This window comes from Carya illinoinensis, chromosome 8, assembly GCF_018687715.1.
Source record: "Carya illinoinensis cultivar Pawnee chromosome 8, C.illinoinensisPawnee_v1, whole genome shotgun sequence".
Classification (NCBI taxonomy): Eukaryota; Viridiplantae; Streptophyta; class Magnoliopsida; order Fagales; family Juglandaceae; genus Carya; species Carya illinoinensis.
In genome coordinates, this window is record NC_056759.1 from 10,034,535 (window position 1) to 10,046,762 (window position 12,228).

Here is a 12,228-nt window from a genome sequence, read left to right on the forward strand (position 1 = left end):
CCCTTTCCACCATTTACTGAGCAATCAAAACAAAACAAATTATTGAAGAAAAGCTAAGAGATTTCAAATTGAGGTGTCAACAAGAAAAAAAAAAGACGAGAGGGAGGAGAGAGAGAGAGGATGAAAAGTAGAAGACAAGAAAATGAAGCAAGTTGACTAAAAAGGGGAGTTTCTTATGGGCGTGGTAGTGGTACTTGTAAGGATCTCACCCTAGATCGCAAAATGAAGTTCAAAAAATTAAAACACATACATATACAAGTATATAGAAATGCATGGATAGTTCAAAAGAGAGTACCAAATAATGATTTTCCAGACAGGGAGTAAAATGCATAAATCCTCAGTCCAATCTCAAGAGAAATCGGGAGGAAGAAAATGGGGGAAGAGAGAAACAGAGAAGGAGAGAGAGATGGATAGAAAAATAGGCAAAACTCAGAGAAGAGAGAAGCATGTTCAAGGCCAAAGAACTGAGAATCACTTACAGGTGAGGAGAGGTTTATCATTGATGCTACGTTGTGAGGGAGAAGAAGACGCGGGACGAAGGGGACAATTGTTAGGGCTAGGGAGCGATGCAGATGTACAGTCATTCCCCAAATATGGGGAACTTTTGTAGCACCCGTAAATTTCATCCCCATTTTAGGGCTTGGGATGGAGTGAGGGTTTTCATGAAAATCATAAATTTTTTTCCAAATTATAAGGATAAGTAACGGATGCAGAATGGGATGTGAGTGCTCTTATATACCCTATGGTGGCGTTTTGCATCTTTGTTCTAAATAAACCCTAAAAAATTGCACTCTCACTTTCTCAATCTCAAGCCGCCATTCCCTTCTATCTCTTGCTTGCCACTGAAAGCCCCTAAAATTATCTAAAAGCATCCCCTTGTTGTCATTTCCTTATTTGTTGAAGATGATGGTCTCTAGATTCCTCAAGCCTGTTGTATCTCAGTTTCTTTATGTTATTCTTGGCACTTCCTTTGGTTTTTCATGGCACTCCATTCTTAGATGTACTTGAAGAGCAAGTATTGATTTCAAAGAAGCTTCAAGCTTGTTTTTGATCTTTTCTCTATTTGTGACGAAATGCAAGTTTTTCCCGATATATTGCTACTAGTAATTTTTCTTAATTTTGTTTGGATTCTAATTTGGTTCTGATCTTTTTTTTTTTTTTTTTAATTGAGTTACGATGTGTAAATCTGATTCCACTCTGATAAATCAGAGCCGAAGTCGGATCGGAAACTATAGAAGTCAGAATCAAAGTTCGGAGTCAAACTCCGACAAAGTTGGAGTCGGAGTTGGATTTAGGAGATACCGACTCTAATTCAGTCGGTGCTCATCCCATTAATTGGTCACAAAAACGCAAAAACTAAAAAGGTATGAGTTATAAACATCAATGCTTAGGAAATTAACAAAATATTATAAACATAAAAATAACATTTTATTGTCTGTTCTAGTTGGAAGAGATAGGGAGAAGTACCACCTCCAACAATTTTTTAAAACGGGAAAAAGATTAAAAAATCTCAAGAAGTTGAAGCACTTGTATGAAGTGCAACTAAGGAGGCATAAAACCCATCCTGGTTTTTAATCAAAGTCTCGTGCTTTCCTTTCTCCACAATAATTCCATTCTTAACCACAGCAATTACATCTGCATTCTTGATTGTTGACAATCGATGAGCCACCACAATTGTAGTTCTGTTAACCATGACTTTTTCTAATGCATCTTGAACCACTCTCTCAGACTCAGCATCCAGTGCACTGGTAGCCTCATCTAGCAGTAATATCATTGGACTCTTGATTATAGCTCGTGCAATGGCTATGCGCTGCTTCTGCCCTCCGGACAATTGCAGTCCTCGTTCTCCTACTGCAGTATCATAGCCCTGCATTTTTGCATCAAAGTAAGAACAAATGTCTTTAGTTCTAGGTATCTGCAAAAGTTGTACCCTTGGTAAGTGCCACAAGATGTCCATTGGAACCCATAGTTATGGATCCGAATCTATTAGTGGGGAATACTTTCTTTTTCAAGTGAAATCCCTTAGCACGTGAAAGAGTGGAAGTGCTTTCATTGTGGGGAATAAGATGGCTTTGTATTTTAATGCATGTATTTAATTTATTTGAAGCTAGTACAGTGGAATCCATTTTTTGAGGAATATGAGTCTAAGCAATAACAAGAATATCTCTAGTAAATGTCTTTTACCCACCATTATTGGTTTATGTACAAGAGTGCTGCAATTTTACAGAATAATTGCTCATCATGTTGCTTAGCTCATGTGTATCCATGAACAAGCATTGGGATGGTTCTTACCTGTTGTAATCCACTAATGAACCTGTGTGCATTGGCCATCTCTGCTGCAGCTACAATCTCTGCCTCAGTTGCATCCCCTCCCTTTCCATATGCAATGTTGGCACGGATTGTGTCATTAAGCAAAATTGGTTCTTGCCCCACAAGGCCCATCTGTTGCCTCAACCACTTCAATTGCAGCCTTTTGATTTCAATTCCATCGAGTGTAATATAACCTGAATCAGGATCATAAAATCTTTCCAATAATGCTATTACTGTAGATTTCCCACTCCCACTTTCTCCAACCAAGGCAGCTGTCTGAAAAAGAGAGATTCATAAGAATAAAACTGGAAGTAAATCAGGGGACCGGTCCCAACAAACAGTGGAATTCAAGGCAAGATTTAAGAGAATACTACTTACCTTGCCTGCACGAATAGACAAGTTGAGGTCTCTGAAAATCTGAATATCCGGCCTAGATGGATACCTAAAGCTTACATGATGAAGCTCGATATTTCCCTTGACATTATCTGGTGTCATCCCAGATCCATCACTTGGGTCAATCTTTGACTTCCTATCTAATATAGAAAATATGGAAGCAGCTGTATTCTTGCCTTTCTCAGTATCAGATACAAGAGAGCTTGCTTGATTAACTGCGGTGGCTGCCATGGTCAAAGCAAAGAAAACCTGCAAACCACACATGCGTGCAAAAAATATTAGAAGATTTTTATTTTTTATTTTTTGCAAGTTTGATGGGATGAATGACATCGAAGTTTTTCTGCAAGTTTTGAAGTCTTGTAAAAAGTACGCTGGCTACTAGACCCATTTACCTGGAAAACAGCCGAGAATTTTGTTTTGCCATGCTTAACTAATTGGGCCCCTGCATAGAAACTCGTGGCATAGACGCTACACATAATGAAGTTAGCAATCCCAAATCCTATTCCACTGATCAAGCCCTCCTTTATGCCTGATTTCTTAGGGCCTTCACATTTTTGTTCATATAGTTGCACCACCTTCTCTTCAGCACAGAAAGAAGCAACAGTTCTTATACTACCAACCGCATCATTGGCTATTTGGCTTGCATCCTCATACATTGCCTGCAACCATGTTCATCCTTGATGAATAATCCATAAGATACGGTTAACAGGAGAAAGTGAGCTTCAAAGTTCTATCTTATGGAATTAGGACATTGTTTTCTTACTCCCCTCCTCCCTCAAAATTCATTCTTTTTGGCATTGCTGCAGTAGAAACTGTGTCAATTGTTTTAGAGCATACCTTTGCATTTGCACAGAATTCTTTCATGGACCTTTTCTGGATGTATCCATTAACTCCAAGCAAAGGAACCAATGCAAGGATAATTAATGCCAACTCCCAACTAGCAGTAAAAGCGATCACTAAACCTGCTACCAGTGATGCAAGACTTTCAACAATTTGAGACAGTGTATCGCCTACTAGAGCACGCACTGTTGCTGCATCTGCTGAGAGCTTCGCACCAATGCAACCGCTTGAGTTCTCAGGCTCATCGAACCAACCAACCTCCATGTGAACAACCTTTTCAAAACACATTGATCTGATACGTTGAATTAACTTGGATCCAGCCACAGCAAAAAAGTATCCTCGTGCTGGATGTGCCAGGAATGCTACCAGGCCAAGGACTATAAATATTATTGCCCAAAACTTCGAATCCTTTCTTAGTTCGTGAGGTGGTTCGAAGAATGTTTTGATTACTTTGGACATTAGCAAACCAAATATTGGGAGTAGTACTCCATTGATGGTTGCAGCTACAGTTCCAATCAGAAGGATCGGAAACTCTGGCTTATTGAGATAGGCAAGGCGGCGAATCGGAACCTCCTGAAATTGCTTTCGTGCTATGAAACCATTATCTCGTTCTAATGCTGCAGTATCAATTACATCAAGTCCTACAGGCACTCCAAATGCAGATGAGAACGAGTGATGGCTGCTATTTCCCACTCCAGATGATCCCCGACTTATGGATCGTAGGATTGATGCTCTTTGACTCTTCTGCCGAAAACTTGAATTCCTAAAAGATTCTGCAGTAATTTCAAGCCTGTTTTGATCATCTGATGTATGCTTTGACTTCTGTTTTCCTTCTTGCAAGCGTATAAGCTGAGAGTAGGCTCCATCTCGATCCTTTAGTAGTTCTGAGTGCGAGCCTGATCAATAGCCAAATGAATTATGGGAAAAGTATTTCTCTGCTCTTCCATGATTCAGAAAACTAACAAATTTTTATAAATTTAAAGATGATCATAACATAAAAAAGATATGCACTGATGATTCAGAAAACTGCTAAATTTTTTTTTGATAAGTAAAGAAAACTGCTAAATTTATACACCAGGACTTAATATTTTGCACTCTTCATATAAAATTTAGAATACACCAAACGTGGAGGATATATATATATTCTTAAGGTACCTTTTTCAATCATCTTTCCTCGGTGAATGACTGCAATCATATCAGCATTCCTCACTGTGCTCAAACGATGAGCGACAATGACAGTTGTTCGATTAACCATGATCCTATCCAATGCTTCTTGCACTATTTTCTCTGATTCTGCATCAAGTGCACTTGTAGCTTCGTCCAGAAGTAGAATTCGTGGGTCTTTCAAAATTGCTCTTGCAATGGCAATCCTCTGCTTCTGTCCACCAGACATCTGTGTTCCGTGGTTACCAACAGTGGTGTCTAGTCCCTGGCAGTAAAAGTCAAAATCCAATACTAAATTAACAATTTTCTGCCATTAAAGATGAACACGGAGGTCTAAAAGTATGAATCTTAGAACCTGTGGCAATTTATCAATAAATTTAGCAGCATTTGCAAGTTCAGTTGCAGATCTTATCTCTTCAATACTTGCACCATCTTTTCCATATGCAATGTTGTCCTTAATGCTGGAGGCAAACAACACAGGTTCCTGGCTAACAAGACCAATTTTCCCCCTAATCCACTTGAGCTGAAACTCTTTGAGGTTAATGCCATCTATACAAACTTCACCAGCTTGTGGATCGTAGAATCTCTCTACCAGACTGATCACTGTTGACTTCCCACTTCCACTTTCTCCAACTAAAGCTGCAGTCGAGCCACAGGGGACGTAAAGAGAAAATCCATTGAATATTTTCTCATGAGGTCGGCTTGGATAGTTGAAATAAACATCCCTCAATTCAATATCTCCACGAAGATCATCCAATACTTTTCCGCTTGTGTCATAAGAACTTATCTCCGGCTTCCTCTCGATTGTCTCAAACATCTTGAAGGCTGCAGCTCGGCCGACAGAAAATGCACTCAAGGGGGGAGATATCTGGCCTAGGGACCTGAAGCATCCATATGATATCGTAAGGCAAGAACATATAAACAAATAAACCAAGAAAAATCATAATACGTCGGGTAAATTCATATATTTAGTCATATAAATAACTTCAAATATATATAAACATATATCAAGATTCAAAAAAATAAAATAAAATTATATATTTTTAAACTTCTAGAAAATCTTTAAGACCAAACTTTATGTTTTTAAGGATAATTCAGAAATAAGATTTTGAACTAAAATTCGAAGTAGTAAAAATCTATATATATACGAGGGTTAAGGTTTTTTTTTTATTTTAATTTTTTTTTTAAATTATAGTTAATATTGATTCTTCAGTTGCTCTCTCCTACTCTTTTTTATCCCAAAAAAAAAAAAAAAAAAAAGGAAAAAAAAAAAAGAAAAAAAGAAAATCTGCATAGTGGTGCAATAAGCTAAAGGAAAAAAAAAAATACAAAATACAAAATGTAGCTCACATGGAAGCTGTTAAGACAGCAGTAACCACGTTCATCACATCACCCCCTTTGTACCCTTTATCAATTATCAGCTTTGCACCAATAAAAACAGCCAACGCATAGCTACAAAACACAACCAACATCATTATCCCAAAACCTGCTCCTGCTGTATATCCTTCACGAACCCCAGCTTTGTAAGAATGTACAAGACATCTACCGAAACTTGATATGGCTTGCTTCTCTCCTGTAAAGGATGCAACCTACGATGGAAGCAATTAATGACATATTTCAAACTTTTTGCCAAAGATTCACTATTATAGATCAAAATCAGATTAACTGTATCAAAATCTCTGCTCTGATATCATTTTAAATTATCTTAATACGTTCCAAATGTATATTTGCTTTTGATAGATTGACGTACGGTTCTGATTGCGCCAATTGTTTGTTCAACAACATTTGCTGCCTCTGAAGAAGCTTGTTGTCCTTGGGATGCCGTTTTGGATACAGCAATGGCCACAGCGCCCGCAGCTATCGCAAGAAGAGGAATAATAGAGCACAGAATAATGGTGAGAAGCCACCCCCTTGTAAATGATATTATGAAGCCCCCAATGAAAGTTGATATCAGCTGTAGAAATTTCCCAGCCTGCAGGAAATAGGCAGATCTAGTTGACTACAAGATTGCATTTAGAGGGATGAATATTGGCAAATTATATTGTAAGACTCATTTTACTGTAAATAAGTAGATTGATATGGCGGACTACGTCAAATCATGTCAGTTTTTAAAAAACTGTTTATAGTAATTATCTTTGATTTATCATAGCAGATGTTTAATACCTTCTCACCCATGGCATCCTGTATGGAAACAGTATCCCCAGACATTCTCCCAACAATCTCTCCAGTGTTAGTTTCCTTGTCAAAGAAAGTAACATCTTGTCTCAATATAGCTTTCAGATACAAACCCCTTATTCTTGAAACCTGTCTTTCCCCCGTGACCGTCCAGCACATCACCTCTGACAAATAATAAAGCGAAGTTAACAAATATATAAAATAAGTAATAACATCTATCTTTTCATCAACTTAAATTTTTCAAACAAGTAGTAATTCACATGGTATCCAGTAGAGGTTTTGAGTTTGAACTTTAACTCTATACTTTATTTTATTTAATTAAATATTCTATATATTAGACTACCTATTGAACGAGAGTCTCGCCCAAAAGCTAACAGCTTAAACTCTGAGGACAAGTGGTGATTTTACAAATCTTGAATAAGTTATGCATAGCGTACTATCTCTACATCTTGAAAATGTACAGTGATTTTGAACAAGAAATGTGCTTACGAAGGTATGCTGCAAAGCCAATACCCAGAGCCAAGTAGACAAATTCTAGAGCAATCTGTAATATTTCACAAGGTGGGATAATTAGCATCTTCACATCAATCAAACAAATACATGAAAGTAGAAGTTCTTTTTTTTTTTTTTTTTTAAACCTTGGAAACTACATCAACGAGTTCTTGGACATTATTTTGGTTATTGCCAAAACCATTGGTCAGTTTTCCAAACAGTAATGTCGTAAGCGGCATGCCTAACCCATTTGCAATGGCTCCAATTGTGCCAACAATCATCAATGCAATATCAGTGGAATCTGCAAACGAGAAAAGCTTGAAAAAAGGAACTGTCTTTTTTTCTTGATGATCATCTCCTTTGCTTCTCTGAGAATCTTCCAGCTGGGTCCCATTTATGCCGGCCGGATTTTCCTCTGCTTCGGCATTGCCCTCCGAAGTGGTGGCCTTATTTATAGCTGTATCGCCTTCCAGGCCATCCTCCACCATATTTCCTTGTCCAAGAGATAATCTAGTTTTCAGACCTTGAATTGCAGCTGCAGAACTCAATTAATGGCTTAAACAAGCAACATAAATATAGATAAACCATATATATATATACGGAATTTTAAAGCTACTAGTAGTCTTGAAGCCTGATCGGTATATATATATATATATATATATATTAATGCACGCAAACTTTATTTGACATTTTTTGATCTCTGATTGATGAAAACTTTATGATAATAAAGACATAGGCTGCGTACGTCCCCTATTTTCTAGCCTGCGGCCATGATGCCATCTTCTAAGGGTCATTAGACATTAAAGTTAGACAATAAAAATTGTTCTAAATTATTCTCAAGTTTTGTTAAATATATCTTTCACACGTTTCACTTAAATATAAAATATTTTTTGAATTTTAAATTTTAATTTTTTTTTTATCTAAACATTATAATTTTTCAAAACCTACAAACAAAACATAAAAATAATATTATTTTTTTAAATTTTAAAACAAAAATAATATTTAAATATTTTTTTAATTTTATAATATTTTGATAAGTATAGAATATTTGATACAATCACATCTTTTTTTTTTCTAAAATATCTATTATTAAAAAATTAATTTTTTATTTTATTTTATATAAATCTCATATTTATTTATTTTCTTAATAAAGAAATACAAGACATCAGTTGCGCTGTATAAATATAAATATTCTATTTAAACATAGATAAGTACTGCACTTAACAAAATGGACGAAAAAGATCGAGGATCTACGCAACTAGCTAGCATGCTCCAATCTATCTTTTGTGACCAGTCAAGACTTATATTAATTAGTACTGGTCTAATCTATAGTTTGATATAGAGTAGCTACCTAGCGCCATATAACTACTAATTGTGGCCGTCTTTTCTGTTAAATGTCATTTATAAATATTAATTAGTCTGAATTTTCCTCCTTATTTTAACGTTTACAAATTATATATTTTAACTAATCTCATTTGCTGTCACTTTAAACTATTAACATTAATGATCTATCGAAAAGTCAAACATTTAATGCATACAAAACCATTTGGAATTAACTCAAAAATGTTAAGTAACATCTTCATCAAAGTTAAAAGAAAAATTTCAGTTGTAAGCATATATTAATATATGTATTAATTTAATGTAATTAATTAAAAAGTAGATTTTATTAAAAATAATATCAATTTAAAATTTAAATATGAATGAATCAGTATTAGTATATAGATTAGTAAGTGACTTTACTTGTACGTAGCAAAACTCAAATTAAAATATTATCGCAACTGCCGTGCATTGACATGAACAAAACCCAAACGCCAACCAACCAACCAACCTAGTTGTGTTCTCGTCGCAAATAAATTTTAGTGGTTCACAACATTCAATATAAAAAAATATTATAAACATAAAGAGATTTTGTAAAAGTAGATTTATCTGAGGTCGCAGTTTCATGTGATACATTTAATGGACCACATAAAATTATATCCGTTTATAAATTTACTTATATAATTTGTTTTTTTACAAAGTAATTGATCCCTTCAATATATAAAAATGACAACTTTCGTAGTTGATCAAGCAAGCAGGGCAGATCGAAACAAATTTCTGTTTAGGTTTTAGCGGACCATACTATATATATAATATATATATATATATATATATATAATGAAAATTTCTGTTTATAATTAACTTGATGTGGATAACAAATTTAGTAAAGTGTTTGTATGACACAATTTGATTTGAAAGGATTTTTTTTTTATTTTTTTATTTATAAAAAAATTTGAATCTAATACCAATAAAATCTGATTATTTAAATAATGCAGATGGTGTATACTGCATACCAACTTGAAAATAAAATAACTCATATTTGATTTACTTTGTTATATTAAATACTTATCCTACAAGTAATTTCTTTTAATTTGGTAAAATTATGAAAAGATATTCTCATAATTAATCAACCCATAAACTTAGTGAAATTCTAAGGCTTTTTTTTTTTTTTTCGTTAGAAAACCAATCGATCATGTAAGTCCAGGTTTTCTCTTTTGCTCTTTGCTGATCTCCTCTTATGGCTCAATTAATTTATAAAAGCGGACAGAAAACCTTCCCCCCCCCCCCCCCCCCCCCCCCCCCCCTCCTTTTAAAACATACACAATAACTTGAAACCTGGCTTACAATTTTTTTTTTTTTTTTTGAAACTCAAGAAACATACTTTTCATTAAACCAAGAAATATTACAAAATTTCTCTTTCAAAACAAGACTAAAAATAACATCAGGACCCTCTTCCATCCAACAATAATCCTCTTGCTGTTGTAAGGCAAACTTAACTAATTGGTGTGCAACCAAATTTCCTTCTCTGTATGTAAATCTAAGGCACCATTCCTTGTAGTTAATGAAAACTAGTTTCAAATCTTCAATTATTTGGCCATACCATGAAAAAGCTTCTTTGAAAGCCTCCAAACTATTTGCTGTAGTTTATACAATCACTCGTGGACTTGCGAAAAGAGACTCATAAATAAATTTATTTCTTCTGAACCATATCCCTTTCTTAATCGACTCAATCCCTTCTAATTGTTCTCTGTTAAACATACTGCTTAAAGAAAACCAAAGCTGCATAAAGTCAGTTTTAGCACTAGATCTCTTTTGAACTAAACTCACTTTCTCTGCCCTCACATCTTGAGCAGATGTGCAGCTCCATATAGCATGCATTACTGATTCCTATTCCAGTAGACATATCGGGCATAACGATGAATCAACAATATTTCTTTGAAATAGATTTAGTCCAATGGGCAGGATATTGTTACATGCTTTCCACAGAAAAAAAATCTAATTTGCCCTGGTACTTCTAATTCCCATAGCTTCTTCCATAATCCATCTTTCTCTTGTGCTCTTGAGGATTCACCTTTACATTTTCTTTTCACTGCTTGTGCTAGGTGATAGGCACCCTTAACAGTAAACATACCATTTTTGCTGTAATTCCAAATCTGTTTATCTTCCCCCCACCTATATATTGCATATTAGTTGAACTTCATCCTGCTCAAATATCAAATATCTCAACCATAAGTGGCTCATTCCATTCTTTGGTTTCCTCCACTATTAATTCATGAATTGTTGCTGTAGGGTCCAAAACCTTAATAGGAGATTGAATTTTGAATGATGACTCCTTAGGAATCCATTTATACTACCAGATTTTTATCGTTTTCCAATCCCCAACTGTCCATAACAACCCTTCTCTAAACAAACCAATTGCTGAACTTATACTTCCCCAGATAAATGAAAATGATGATCTTGCTTTTACTTCCAATATATTAGACTAAAATATTTACTTCTAAACACTCGAGCTACCAATGAGTCAGGTTGTTGTAAAAGTTTCCAGCACTATATGGCAAGCAAAGTTGTATTGAAATCTTCTATATCTCGAAAGCCAAGTCCACCCCAAGATTTTGATATCCCTAACTGACTCCAACTTCTCTAGTGGATACCTCTTTCTCTGTTTTTATTTCTCCACCAAAACTTTGCTATTATGGCTGGAATATCCTAACAAATTTCCTTAGCAATTTGAAACCTGGCTTCTAATTGATTGGTTAATTTTGTTCATATTCTCTAATTTTTCTTTGTTTGCTAAAAGGCATAGGAAATTAGCATAACATCGACACAGGAAATTACATTTCATACCTCCAAATTAACTACCCCTTATTGCAATATACACCTGAAATTACTCAAGTATCCCTATAAGTAACCCTGTATATGCACGAAAATATATACCAATTCACTTGAATAAATTGGTTAGATCTCAATCATGCAATTATTTAATCAATCAAGTAAATAATTAAATTTGCATGACACAACGATTCTTGATAAAGGGAAACCCTTTAAAGAACTCTTTAAAGGTAAAACCCTATGGGCAGCCAAACCAAAAAAGTTAATTTTATTATTTGAAAATCAAATTATAAGTAAGTTTTCAATTACAAAACCTTTGTCAATTGACTTTCTTACTTGACTAGACCTGTTTGCCTTCTACCACAGTTACAGTTAGAACCTCTAACGATATTCAAATATTGACTTTTCTCCTATAACTCTAGTGGCTAAAATTCGACAAGAAATACAAAAATTTTTTAAAGAATTTTCTCACCAAAATAAGCATTGAAAAGTTCTATAGAAAAGATCTAAATTTGAATCTCTGCAGATCCTAACTAGTAGGATCCCTTAAATAAACAATATGGAAATAGTTCTAGTTTCAGTAGGACTCTACTGACGGATAGAATCTTTCGCAAAGATGTCTCCTGATGGACTGCTGACATTTTGCGATAACTCTTCTCTACAGTAACTAATTTCTGTTAAGCTTTTGTTTTGGATAAGTGCAAATCC

The 12,228-nt window shown here is 34.9% G+C and overlaps 1 protein-coding gene across 2 annotated transcripts; it reads right to left on the reverse strand.

Moving 5' to 3' along the window:
• Nucleotides 1-1,387: 1,387 nt before the first annotated feature.
• On the reverse strand, nt 1,388-7,986 carry LOC122274272 (ABC transporter B family member 4-like). Of its 2 annotated transcripts, XM_043083310.1 has the most exons (12): nt 7,521-7,984; nt 7,372-7,426; nt 6,871-7,046; nt 6,458-6,679; nt 6,058-6,296; nt 5,063-5,588; nt 4,699-4,972; nt 3,541-4,439; nt 3,096-3,362; nt 2,689-2,952; nt 2,293-2,586; nt 1,388-1,867 (listed from the first exon to the last, which is right to left on the reverse strand). In XM_043083310.1, exons 1-12 carry the CDS (start codon nt 7,860-7,862, stop codon nt 1,511-1,513), a joined length of 3,915 nt encoding a protein of 1,304 aa, XP_042939244.1. In that variant the 5' UTR covers nt 7,863-7,984; the 3' UTR covers nt 1,388-1,510. The 2 variants fall into 2 exon arrangements, with proteins under 2 accessions (XP_042939244.1, XP_042939245.1); XM_043083311.1 differs by lacking the exons at nt 1,388-1,867; nt 2,293-2,586 and having other exon boundaries at nt 2,727-2,927; nt 7,521-7,986.
• Nucleotides 7,987-12,228: the final 4,242 nt, after the last annotated feature.

Excerpts from the sequence above, each read along its gene's own strand:
- LOC122274272 (XM_043083310.1), bottom strand. The coding sequence starts at position 7,862 with ATGGTGGAGGATGGCCTGGAAGGCGATACAGCTATAAATAAGGCCACC. Across the intron at positions 7,047-7,371 it reads TGGCTTTGCAGCATACCTTC|AGGTGATGTGCTGGACGGTC; the intron begins GTAAGCACATTT and ends ATTATTTGTCAG. Across the intron at positions 6,680-6,870 it reads AGGATGCCATGGGTGAGAAG|GCTGGGAAATTTCTACAGCT; the intron begins GTATTAAACATC and ends TATTTCCTGCAG.